This window comes from Cygnus atratus, chromosome 25 (assembly GCF_013377495.2).
Source record: "Cygnus atratus isolate AKBS03 ecotype Queensland, Australia chromosome 25, CAtr_DNAZoo_HiC_assembly, whole genome shotgun sequence".
NCBI lineage: Eukaryota > Metazoa > Chordata > Aves > Anseriformes > Anatidae > Cygnus > Cygnus atratus.
The window spans coordinates 1,003,896-1,015,813 of record NC_066386.1 but is presented as its reverse complement, the minus strand read 5'-3'; the positions used below and the strand labels follow the sequence as shown (position 1 = coordinate 1,015,813).

The 11,918-nt window shown below is 51.9% G+C and overlaps 1 protein-coding gene, 1 long non-coding RNA gene and 5 other non-coding genes across 8 annotated transcripts; all 7 read left to right on the top strand.

Moving 5' to 3' along the window:
• The first annotated feature begins 34 nt into the window (after positions 1-34).
• Positions 35-106, top strand: TRNAC-GCA (transfer RNA cysteine (anticodon GCA)). Its single transcript has one exon. It is a non-coding gene; the product is annotated as a tRNA-Cys (tRNA).
• A 1,698-nt stretch (positions 107-1,804) lies between these two features.
• Positions 1,805-4,159, top strand: LOC118259968 (uncharacterized). 2 transcript variants are annotated; one of them, XR_004782139.2, is made up of 3 exons: positions 1,805-1,966; positions 2,292-2,481; positions 2,926-4,159. It is a non-coding gene; the product is annotated as an uncharacterized LOC118259968 (long non-coding RNA). The 2 variants fall into 2 exon arrangements; XR_004782140.2 differs by having other exon boundaries at positions 1,805-2,043.
• Positions 2,773-2,844, top strand: TRNAC-GCA (transfer RNA cysteine (anticodon GCA)). The gene has a single exon. It is a non-coding gene; the product is annotated as a tRNA-Cys (tRNA).
• Positions 3,118-3,189, top strand: TRNAC-GCA (transfer RNA cysteine (anticodon GCA)). The gene has a single exon. It is a non-coding gene; the product is annotated as a tRNA-Cys (tRNA).
• Positions 3,421-3,492, top strand: TRNAC-GCA (transfer RNA cysteine (anticodon GCA)). Its single transcript has one exon. It is a non-coding gene; the product is annotated as a tRNA-Cys (tRNA).
• Positions 3,879-3,950, top strand: TRNAC-GCA (transfer RNA cysteine (anticodon GCA)). Its single transcript has one exon. It is a non-coding gene; the product is annotated as a tRNA-Cys (tRNA).
• A 940-nt stretch (positions 4,160-5,099) lies between the features above and the next one.
• CWC25 (CWC25 spliceosome associated protein homolog) lies at positions 5,100-11,380 on the top strand. The gene is made up of 10 exons (XM_035569868.2): positions 5,100-5,201; positions 5,548-5,720; positions 5,953-6,189; positions 6,813-6,882; positions 7,389-7,516; positions 7,754-7,823; positions 8,301-8,491; positions 9,062-9,142; positions 9,730-9,891; positions 10,659-11,380. Exons 1-10 carry the CDS (start codon positions 5,184-5,186, stop codon positions 10,771-10,773), a joined length of 1,245 nt encoding a protein of 414 aa, XP_035425761.1. The 5' UTR covers positions 5,100-5,183; the 3' UTR covers positions 10,774-11,380.
• The last annotated feature ends 538 nt before the right edge of the window (positions 11,381-11,918 follow it).

Genomic DNA, 11,918 nt, shown 5'->3' with positions numbered 1-11,918 from the left:
TTTTTTTCCTGCACCTTTCTGGTTGCTGAGCCAAGGGGGTATAGCTCAGTGGCAGAGCATTTGACTGCAGATCAAGAGGTCCCTGGTTCAACTCCAGGTGCCCCCTCTGTGGTGTCTTTTTTTCAGCCTGCTTTTTGTCTAGGAAAGTTTGGGACTTCTGCTCTGAGTAGCTCTGTGCTGTCCATGGGCTTTTGTGTCTTTGTAACTGTCTGTATCTCTTTGCAGAAATTAACACCATTGCCATGTCCAGAAATGAAGTCCATTGCCTAGGGTTAGGGTTAGGGTCGTTAGGGGAAGGGTTAAGGATAGGGTTAGGGTTAGCTCCACAGGGGGGACTCCATTTGTTTTAAGGTTAGAGTTACGCTTAGGATTAGGCTCATTAGGGTTAGCATTAGGTTTGGGGTTAGGGTTAGGACTGGGGTTAGGGTTAGGGTCAGGGTTAGGGTTAGGGTCAGGGTCAGGGTTAGGGTTAGGGTTACAGTTAGGGTTAGGGTTAGGGTTTTGTTTAAGCTTAGCTTAGGGTTAAGTTTAAGTTTAAATTTTGGGTTAGGTGTAGTATCATTAGGGTTAGGGTTAGGGTTTAGGGTTAGGGTTAGCGTTAGGGTTAGGGTGAGGGTTAGGGTTAGGGTTACGTTTAGGTGTAGGGTCATTAGGGTTAGGGTTAGTGTTAGGGTTCTGGATAAGATTAGGTTTGGGGTTAAGTTTACGTTTCTGTTTGGGTGTAGGGTCATTGGGGTTGAGGTTAGGGTTACGGTTAGGGTTACGGTTAGGGTTAGGGTTAGGATGAGGTGTACAGTCATTAGGGTCAGGGTTGGGTGCAGGGTCATTAGGGTTAGGTTTATGTGTAGGGTCATGAGGATTATGGTTAGGTTTAGGGTTAGGGTTAGGGTCAGGGTTACGGTCAGGGTTAGGGTTACGGGTAGGGTTACGGTTAGGGTTAGGTTTAGGATTAGGTGTACAGTCATTAGGGTTAGGGTTAGGTGTAGGGCCATGAGGGTTAGGGTTATGTGTAGGGCCATGAGGGTTAGGGTTAGGGTTCGGGTTCGGGTTCGGGTTCGGGTTAGGGTTCGGGTTTTGTTTAGTGTTAGCTTAGGTTAAGGTTACGTTTAAGTTTAGGGTCTGGTGTAATATCATTAGGGTTGGGGTTGGAGGTAGGGTTAGGGTCAGGGTTAGGGTTAGGGTTACGGTTAGGGTTACGGTTAGGGTTAGGATGAGGTGTAGAGTCATTAGGGTAAGGGTAGGTGCTGGGTCATTAGGGTTAGGTTTATTGTAGGGTCACGAGGGTTAGGGCTAGGGTTACGGTTTCAGTTAGGGTTAGTGTTAGGGTTAGGCCTAGGGTTAGGGTTAGGCCTAGGGTTAGGGTTTGGGCTAGGGTTAGGGTTAGGGTTAGCTCCGCCATTATGGTTAGGTTTAGGGTTAGGATTAGGGTTAGTATTAGGGTTAGGGTTAGGTGTACCGTCATTAATGTTAGGGTTAGGGTTACTGTTATCTTACGGTTAGGGTTAAGTTTAGGTTTAGTGTTAGGGTTAGGGTTCAGGGTTAGAGTAGGGATTAGTGTCAGGGTCAGGTTTAGGGTTCGTGTTACAGTTATGGATACAGTTCAATTTGTTTGGAAAGAGAGAAGCGCAGAGTCCTGTTGCGTGTGAGGTTTCGTAAAGGCTGCCCAGGGCAGTTGAGGTGTACCCAAAGTCTCCCGTTGGGAGCACATTTTAACGGCAGAAGGAGGCCCTCTCCGTGTTGCCTGGGGTCCCGCTTAGGGCTCGGCTTGGTGGCTGTCCTCAGCGGCGCGGCGGAAGCGACGTCGTCAAACGGCGCCAGGCCCAGGCCTCAGCGAGGAGCGGTGGCGGAGGCTGCGCCGGTGGCGGGGCTGGGGGCGATGCGCGCCACGGGCACCCGCGGGCCTGGAGGGACCCCTGCCCAGGGCCCCGTTACCAGCAGCCGCCGCCCACCTGCCCCAGGAGCCACGGTCGGTTAGGGTCTGGCCGGCACCGGGGTCTGGTGCGGGGCTGGCGGGGCCCGGCCCGTAACGGGCAGCGGTGTGAGGTGGGCTGGGCACCGGGCTGCGTCCCCTGCATAAGCAGGCTGGGGTGGGAGACGCTTATAGCTCGTTATCCACACCTATAGCTCGTTATCCCCACTTATAATTCATTATCCCTTTGCTTCATTACATTAATTACACACCCCGGTGCTCCCTAGCTGCGGCTCGCTACTTCTGGCAAGGATTTTTTTTACCTGAAGCTGAAGCCTTTGATGTCTGTCTGATGCTAAAACGTTTGCTCTCATCCTCACAGGGCACGGCACGGCTGGAAGTTGGAGGAAAGCCTCTGGATGTTGGCGTTTCCCTTTCCTGCAGCCTCCGGCCCGTCGGCAGGGGAAGGCAGCGAGGCCGCGGGCAGCGCAGGAGCTGCTCCCTGCGAGGTTCGCGTGCTCCGCTGGCAGGGCAGGCCGTGAGCAAACAGAGGCACGGCCGAGCGTTCTGAGGTGGGTGTTTCCGAGCGTTCTGTTTTCCCACTCCAGCACGGGGTGCTGTAAGAGAAAGCAAAGTGGGAAGCGGTTGTCGTGTCCCCCAGGAGCCCGTGAGCAGGCGTGGTGCGAGGCCTGGGGCCGGCGAGGCCGGGAGGAGGCCACGGAGAGGGAAGTCGTGGGGGAGCCCAAGGAGAGGGAAGTCCTGCGGGAGCCGTGCTGCAGGTGCTGTGAGCACAGGCTCTGGAATGCGGCAGAGCTGCCCCAGCAGCGGCCACAAGGAGCTCCCCGGGCAGGTGCTGCCCAGGTGGGGGTATAGCTCAGGGGCAGAGCATTTGACTGCAGATCAAGAGGTCCCCGGTTCAAATCCGGGTGCCCCCTCCCCTTTTCCTCTTTTTGTCCCCAAAAGGTCCATTTGGGGCTTCTCAGTTGACTGCTTTCCCCTGAACTGTTTGTCTGCAGGGAACGTCCTCTGGCAGACGTGGTGGTAGCCTGGCATCAAGAAGAAGATTGACAGGAGAAGAGGACCGGCACCGTGGAGGTTGTGAGCAGAGAGATTTCCGTCAGTGTTTTTTTTGCCGGGAGTAATTTATTGGTGTGCTGGAGTTGTTCGGAATGACCAGAAAATTTCCAGCCATGGAGGAGGCTGACATGGGGGGTATAGCTCAGTGGCAGAGCATTTGACTGCAGATCAAGAGGTCCCTGGTTCAACTCCAGGTGCCCCCTCTTTTAAATGTCTTTTTCAGCCGGCCTTTTGCCCAGGAAAGCTCAGGGCTTCTGCTCTGAGTTGCTCTGCGCTGTTTTTGTGTAAGTTTGGGATTTTCTGTAGTGACTCCCTGCAGAAATTACATCCGTTGCCCTGTCCAGGCTGCTGTCAGGGTGATGAATCTGAACCCGCGGTCAGACACTGGGCGTGTGTAACTGCTTTTAAAACCACCTTGCGGAGGGCTTGCTGCAGGGGGTATAGCTCAGTGGCAGAGCATTTGACTGCAGATCAAGAGGTCCCCGGTTCAACTCCGGGTGCCCCCTTGCAATTGTGCTTTTTTCAGGAAAAAGTACGAGGCGTGTGCCTCACTTTTAGATCCTGCATGCTGCTGCATGGCCAAAGGGCTGCTCTCTGAACCGAACCCAAGACAGAGCGTTAACCTAAAAATGCACGGCCAAATTTGCGTGCATGTCAGTGACGAGGCAAAGGCACGATGCCAGTTCCTGGGCTGTAGGAGTCGTCGTTTTGATCAGGCAAGAGACTGCAGTGGTTCTACACTTTGTCTCCTGTATTGATTCTCTGAATACACTTTGGCGTGTACATTTTAATGCAAAGGAGTCTGTCAAATAAAAAACCAATCCACCCAGTGGACATAAAATCTGAGCTGTCTGTATTTTTTTTTCCTGCACCTTTCTGGTTGCTGAGCCAAGGGGGTATAGCTCAGTGGCAGAGCATTTGACTGCAGATCAAGAGGTCCCTGGTTCAACTCCAGGTGCCCCCTCTTTACCTCCTTTTCCAACCTTTCTTCTTTACAGACAGAATAGGGAGAGACCTTCTTATTATAAAACCCAGAGGTTTTAGAAGTCACTTCAAGTTCTTTTGCCAAACTGTCATGGTTTCCGCTGGGAGAGAACTAATTTTCTTGGTTAAGGCTTGTATGATGCTGTGTTTTGGATTTTTGGTTAAAATAGTGTTGATAATACACTGATGTTTTAGTTGCTGCAACGCAGAGCTTACACAGGACCAAGGACTTTTCTTCTCATGCCACCTTGCTGGGAGAAGGTTGGGAATGCGCAAGCCAGGAGGGAGACACAGACCAAGACTGCTGACCCACACTGGCCAAAGAAATACTCCGTGCCATATGATGCCGTGCAATAAAAGCTGGGGTAAAGAAGGAGGCGGCTGACAACATTTGGAGTTTCTTGGGCAGACAAATGCCTTCATGTATGATGAGCCGTGCTTTACTGGAAGTGGCTGAACGCCTGCCAGGTGATGGGAAATGGTGAATTCATTCCTTGTTTTGCTTTGTTTGTGGGCGCAGCTTGTGCTTTACCTAGTAAACTGCCTTTATTACGGCCCATGAGTTCTTGTATTTTTCCCTTTCGGGTTCTCTCCCCCATCCCACCTGGAGAGAGTGAGCTGGAAGCAGCCGTGTGGTACCCAGCCTCCTGCCGGCTTTACACCACAACACCAGGTCTGACGTTCCTATTTCTCCTGTGTTTTTGCTGAACAACGCACGTACACACAAGCACCAGAGGCGATGCAGATCTAGTTTTTCCTGCCTGAGTAGTAATTGAAATAAACAGCGAGCACCACGGCTTTATGGAAGCTGTGGTTAACGCAGCCAGGCGCTGACTCCCGCCCCCCGGGGGGCTCGAACCCGGCACCTCCGACCCCGCGGGCAGCCGCGCTCCCCCTGCGCCACGCCCCAGCGGCCGGGGCCGCGCGTTTCGGGGCCGCGCGTGGCTCCGGGGCAGGGCGCCGGGCTGGGAGCCCGGAGGTCCCCGGTTCGAAGCCCCCCGCGGGCGGACCCAGCCCCAGGGCCTCCGGGGCTCGGTGACGGGAACGGGCTGCGGCTGCGGGGAGGCCGGGCCCTGCTCCCCCGCCTCCTTCCACCATCTTGGCGGCTGCCCTCAGCGGCGCGGCGGAAGTGACGTCGACAAACGGCGTCACGGCCCGGTGACGAGCGGCGGCCGGGGCCCGGCGGGGAGGGGAGCGCGGAGCGAGCGGCGCCATGGGGGGGGGCGACCTGGTGAGGGGGGGGCGGGCTTGGGGGGGAGGCTTCGGGGACCGGCACCGGGCCTCGGGGTGTGGGCCTCGGGGTGTGGGCCCCGGGGTGTGGGCCCCGGGTCCTCGAGGGATCGGGACAGGGCCTCAGGGGGGCTGGGAAAGGGCCCTTGGTGTGCGGGCTCCGGGCCCGTGGGCTCCTGGAGGCGGCCCCGGGCCTCCGGGTACCGGCACCGGGCCTCGGGGGGTCGGGAGAGGGCCTCGGGGTGCGGGCTTAGGGCTCCGTCGCGCTAGGGAGGGTCCCGAGGCCGTTCCCCGGCCCCTTGCTGGGGCGCTGAGTAAGGGCCCTTCTGTGGTGTCGCTCCCTGCAGAACCTGAAGAAGAGCTGGCACCCGCAGACCCTGCGCAATGTGGAGAAGGTGTGGAAGGCCGAGCAGAAGCATGAGGCCGAGCGCAAGAAGATCGAGGAGCTGCAGCGGGAGCTGCAGGAGGAGCGGGCCCGCGAGGAGATGCAGCGCTACGCCGAGGACATGGGCACCGTCAGGTGAGGAGCGGCCGCTGGCACCAGTGCTGCCTGGTGAGGTGCTCCGTGCCCTGCTGGTGCCCCTGAGGGATGTATTTTCAGCACTGTTTTTAACGTGTACGATGCAGAAAGTTTTCTGCTCACCTTCGTGAGCCAGCGCTTTAAGTTTTACCTCTTAGTTTTACCTTTAGAAGGTAAAAGTTTTACCTTTAGGGTTCTGTAATAGAAAATAAGACGCTCTTGTTTGCAACAGGAAAAGAGAAGAGAAGTTGGAGTGGATGTACCAGGGTCCTGGGGGCATGGTCAACAGAGAGGAATACCTGATGGGTCGCCCCGTGGACAAATACGTCTTTGAGAAGACAGAAGACAAGGATGCGGGCTGTTCCAACGAGACAGGACTTCTCCCAGGCTCCATTTTTGCCAAGTCTGGTGCCAATTCTGTTCTAGACATGGCAAACAAAATCCGTGAGGATCCACTCTTCATGATAAGGTACCAAATGTGGGGGCGAAAGCAGCAGTAGATCAGGCAAAGCATTCATGATAGTAGCTTGATAAGAACTATCTTAGTTGTTTACATAAAGATTGCTGTTAAGTTCTTTCCTCAGAGTTTCTTCTGTTTGTTTGTGAGCTTTAGGTTGTAGGTGGCAGTCCTGGCTGCAGAGAGTTCATCAGCTGCTTACATGACTAACAGGTTTTTGGTTGTTTTCTAGACACAGCAACATGTCAAATAACGTGAGTCAGTTTGCTGCTTTTCAATAGTTGTGCTAACTTGAATTGAACAAAGATTGTCATTCTTCTTTGATTCATCTCTGCAAACTTAGGTCACCCACTTATGTGCGTGTAAATATATCTGGTCTGCTCTGAGAGTTGAGCCGTTTAACAGCGTTGTAGCCCAATGGATGTTAACAGAACAATTTTTGTTTACCCTATTAGCTGTGCTCTCATGGAGAAGAAAAGGACAGACTTCAGCTTAGTTGGACCTGTTTTGCTGATATACCAAACTTGCCTGTTTTTCTGCTTTATATGTTTTTAGAGGTTGCGCTTGGGGTCTCATGAAAATATGCTTTGAGTTGCTTGCAAATACTAGTTTAATTTTCTTTTACCCTGTTCTAGAAAGAGAGAGGAGGAGAAGAAGAGAGAAGTTTTGAATAATCCTGTAAAAATGAAGAAAATCAAAGAACTGGTAGGTGTTTCTCAGTACTCCTTCACAGACTCAAAGCACTGAACGCACTGAGGACAGGTTCATAGGTCAAGTTAATATTTAGGAGGAGGAGCTGAGTTCTGTTTACTGACTTTCATAGGAAAACAGAATAAATTCAGCTTTGTATAATCCCTGTATAATAGGACAAAGTTCCCTATCAGTCTGTCGGCAACAACTAATTTCTCATCCTTTTGGATACAGGGGTATTTTTCTCTTCCTGCTCCTAAGCTGTGCTTTTTCAGCTAGCGATTAATTGTTGACTTAGTACCACAGAGTGATAGCAGATGCAGGATTTTGCATGAATTGGTACCATGCTGACACTCCGTTGAGCTCTCTAGTTTTGAGAGAGGACCTTGCTAAAAGCTTTATCTTTTGTCCCAAGAGCTTCTCCACAGAGAACTCTGTTACTTTGCCCTTTCCTTGTGATGCTGACTGCACGGGTGTAGGGACAGTAATTATTGCTAATGAGATAGTGTTTTGCTTTATAGCTGCAAAACAGTTTGGATAAAAAAGAGAAAAAGAAGAAGAAAGAGAAGAAGAAGAAGCACAAGAAACATCGACATCGCAGTTCTAGCAGTGAAAGTGCCAGCAGTGATGAGGAGCGAAGCAAAGCTAGGTATGTTTCAAGGTTTTGTAATAAAAATATCGTGTCCTGTTTCAGTTGGCTGTTTTTCTTGCCTTTCTAGTCCTCTGCAAGTCTTACCTTTCTAATTCATGCTCTTAATTTGCCTGTTTCTGTATTGTTACTTCATTGGTTTTGTATCATTAAATTATTTTTATGACATCTTAATGTAAAAAGTATTATATTATTGAGTTTATCTGCATCAAAACTACTGCTCTGTTTTCTCATTAGGTCTCAGAAGAGGATGAACAGTTCTTCTTGGAAACCTGCTCCTACCAAAGTCCCAGGATACGGCTTACAGGTAAGTACCTGTGTTTCGCACAGCTTTCAGCAGCAAATTCATGGGTTAGGGAGGAGCAAGAATTTACGCAGCTTGATGCAAGAGGCTGCTCCACCAAGTAGAAGAGGATTATGATTTAAGAAAGTTGAATGTGGAGCCATCCAAGTCTTGAAACCAAAGCTGTTCAGATGCTGGTAGGACTTTTATTCTCTCTGAACTCAAGTTAGGATTTATTTACTTTCTCTTACCAGGGTCACACGTCTGTTTAAATACTGTGCTTAATTGTCATGACAATTTCTTGTATGATGCACCGTAAGTTAAACTGTCTTCTTAGGGACAGGCTTTAATAAGAACCTAGGAAGTGAGATAACACAAACATGAACACAAAAATGTTCACTGGCTCCTGCCCTTAGTCTAACCTGGGGTCTCCTCTGTAGCCTCCCAGCGCTGTGATGCTCTCACGGGACATCTCTCCTGAAGGTCACTTTTGTATTCCAGGTTAGAGACTCTGACCTGAGCCACAAGTCTCGGAGTTCCCCAGCTTCCGGCCAAGAGAGGGCCCCCCACAAGCACCGGGATCGCTCCAGGTCCAGGAGCCAGTCCCGCTCGCCACAGAGACGTGCGAGCAAGAAGAGCACAGAACAGTCTGGGTGCAGGGGATCGAGCTCTCCGCCTAGACACAGCAAACAGTGAGTGTGGCTGACACGGGTAACGTAAACCAAGGGCTGCTGGCGGGGGTGGTTCCTGAGAAACAAAAGCCCTGTTACTCAGTCTCCTTCTGCCACAGTGTTCAGTTCTGGGTGTAAAGGCAGGAGCCGCGCAGTTGTGCGTGAGTGCAGAAACACGAGTTAGCAGCTGGAGGGGGCCTGTTTTCACAATGTGCTGTTCATTTGCGACACCCTCCTTCTGGGTGCACACGTTAGGTATTGCTTATGACTGTACTTAATTTGGGCTACTAATTTCCTTTAGAAGGTACTTGCAATTGCTGAATTACCCCTACTAAACGCTGATAAAATCAGATACCAAGTACTCATTGCTTGCTAATGAAATAATTAAAACAGATTAAAAATATATGACTCAATACACTATTAGCTTCCATTAAAATTTGTTTACAAAGTGGCCAGGTAACGGTCCTTTACTTCCAGGAGGGATTTTAGTTTCAGAATGTGTACAAAAAATCCAGGTAACATTTAGAGGTGTAATAATGTATGTTCTGTTCATCTGTACTAAAAAGAGGTATTTTTGTGTTGCAAACACAGCAATCGAGAGGAGAAAGGAAGAGCTAGAAGCCCTTCCCCTAAAAAGAGCTATCGACGACAGCATGTTCCAGGGTACACAAGGTAAGCAAAATCTTGTCCCTGTGCTTTTGGGGGGAAGTTGCCCCAAAGACGGTGAAACAGTTGGGTGTAATCTGTGAATCGAATTTTACTCTGTCTAAAATAGATTGTATCAGATGTCGAGAAGGTCAAGACAGAGAGCGGTGAAGTGCTCAGCTCAGTGCTCTGGAGCTTGGTTGTTAGTTAACTCCTTGGACAGCTTCCCAAACTGATTCACGTGGCTGCTGGTTCGCCATGTGTCTCGCATCACTTCGCAAGGCAGTAATGTGAAGAAAGCCTTTGTCCTACGGACTGTTAATTAGAAGCATTCTGTTTTACTGTCATCAGGAAAACGTGACCTTGGCAGCATCACCTTACCTGTCAATTAAAAATGAGAAGGCTGAAAAGAGGAGAAAAACAGGCTTTCCTAGGGGCATGGTAGAGCAGAACATTTAGACTTGAACTTGCAAGCTTTGCTGATGGGGTACCAAAGGAAAAGCCATGTTAAACAGCTCTAATTTTGAGGGTCATAACTCATAAAGAACGGAAAGGAAGAGAGGGTTGTGGCCTAGCGTACTTTTTATTTATAGTGGTGTTTTCTACACATATAGAAAGATCTCTCCGGAGGAACTGGAGCGTAAACGCCAGGAAATGATGGAAAATGCCAAGTGGCGGGAAGAAGAGAGAGCAAACAACCTCAGGAAACACCGAAAAGAGGAGGAGCTGGAACGAGAGCTGGAGAAGCTGGACTCCCGAGATGGAAAGTTCTTGCAGTGAGTGTCTTTATTATCTGCTTTTTCATTCAGGGGAAATACAGGCCACATCTTCTCAGGAGTGAGTGGGTGGTGGAATCAGCCTTTGAGATGCTCAGATTATGGTGTAGATCTGTCTGTACTTTGTTGTGCAGTAGAACTAGTGACATCTAGTTTTTCCAAATTCTGTTCTTAATCCCAAAAATATCGTAAACTTTTGTGTTAGTCTCAGTACTCAGACCAGGAGACTGGCGGTTAGTTATTTTTCTCCATCCTGTAGAAATGCCTAGTGTTTCACAAGCAGATGTTAAAAAAAAATCTATTTTTAGGAGCTTGCAACAGCTTTAGTCCTGCAAATCCATTGGGAGTTTGTGTGCCAGGGGCTTGTGGGACTGAAACCTGTGTGCAACAACAACGTGGACCGTTTTAGTGGCACGCCACCCTTGGTTCAGGAACACGTTGCTTTTCCCTCGTTTGCTTCCCAGAAAGCAATCAACTCCCCTGTGACAGATGCTTTTATAACTAATAGTTATATCTGGAAGATGGAGGAGACCTGAAAACTACTGAAAAAATATGTTTCTGAGCACAGATAAATAAAGCATTGAATTTGTTACAAGCCAAAGTACAAGCTAGTCAGTTCTTTCAGAGCAGACTTTAATGTGAAACAATTTCCTGCTTTCTATTTTAGATTCATTTGGGTGGATGACTTGGGGATAACGAAGCCTGCTAGAAATGGTGTTATGTTTGGAAAGAGAGTCTAATTTTTTGATTCGTTATTTTTTCTGCAGTCGCTTAAAACTAGAGAGTGCGTCTACTTCCACTCTAGAAGACCGAGTAAAACGCAATATCCACTCCCTTCAGAGAACTCCTGCGGCCTTGGAAAAAAACTTTATGCAGAGATGAAACTTGTTCTTCCTCTGCTCCTGTGCAGGAGCTAAGCGGACACATATCCCCAGAGGTGAGACCTCCAGCACAGGTCCATTGCTCTCTCCAGGGACAGCTCCCGTCTCCCAAAGAGGTGCTGGATTTCTGTGCTGCGGCGCACCGGGCGCTCTGGACTTCTGGCCCTGCCACTCCCTTCGTGATGACCACGACCTCGCCAACAAGCCGTAGCTGGAGGAGCCGCGCGCCCTCGTGTTCCGTAGCCTAGTGCCAGATCTCTTCCTGTTCTCTCCACCTTGCGTGGTACCGTTCTGTAGGTCCTTAGTGCCAGGCTCTGCGGGGCGGTGGCTGCTCTGTGTCCGGCAGGGTGTGCAGGCTCCTTCGCTGAGCAAAGCCCCGCTTCTGTCAGCCCTCGCAGCCCGCAGCCCACCCAGTCCCCGCGCGAGCTCAATGCCCGGGGTAACGCTGCAGCACCGAGGGCAGCACGCCGCTCCGCTCCCTCCCGGCGCGGGTTAGGAGCCCGCTGCGGGCCCGGTGCGTGAAACAGCCCCGGCCGGGGGGGGGGAGCGCTCCCGGGGGGGAGCTCCGGAGGGGACGGCGAGGAGCGGAGCTGGGGCCGCGCAGGGGGCTCGGGGTGGGTGCGGGTGAGGTGTCGGTGCGCGGCAGCAAAGGACTGCGTGTGAAATAGAAACGTTCCTGCCGAGCCCTTCCTGCCGGAGCCGTTCCAGCCGTGCCCCTTCTCGTGCCGTTGGGGGGGGGGGGGCCGGGGCCGTACGGCGGCGCGGGGCAACACCGGGGGCGCCTTTTCGCAGCGCCCCGTGACGTCGGCAGCGGCCCATTCATAATTCCAGGCGCCTCGCCGCTCATTGGTCCGTCCCCGCGGGGGGAGCGTGGCCCGGGCGGGGACGTCACACCAGTTGGGCGAGACCACCTCGGGGCGGGAGGGGGGCGGCATTTGTCTACGCGTCCCCTCTCCTCCAGCCACTCCTCGCCGGGACGCCCGCCACAGCCCAGTCCCGCTCCGCTCCGGTCCGCTGCGGTCTCCTCCGCTCGGCCCGGGGCTAACCGGTGACCGGCTCCGCGCCGTCGCCCCTTAAGCACCCCCTTTATCCCCCCCCGGCTCCTCAGCTATGGCACCGCCCGGTCCCGCCCCCTCCCCTCCGCCA

What these genes read in the sequence shown, in the direction of transcription:
- CWC25 (XM_035569868.2), top strand. An exon ending in GAGGAGCGAAGCAAAGCTAG is followed by an intron (nt 7,517 to 7,753) that starts GTATGTTTCAAG and finishes TTTTCTCATTAG; the next exon opens with GTCTCAGAAGAGGATGAACA. An exon ending in TCCCAGGATACGGCTTACAG is followed by an intron (nt 7,824 to 8,300) that starts GTAAGTACCTGT and finishes TTTGTATTCCAG; the next exon opens with GTTAGAGACTCTGACCTGAG.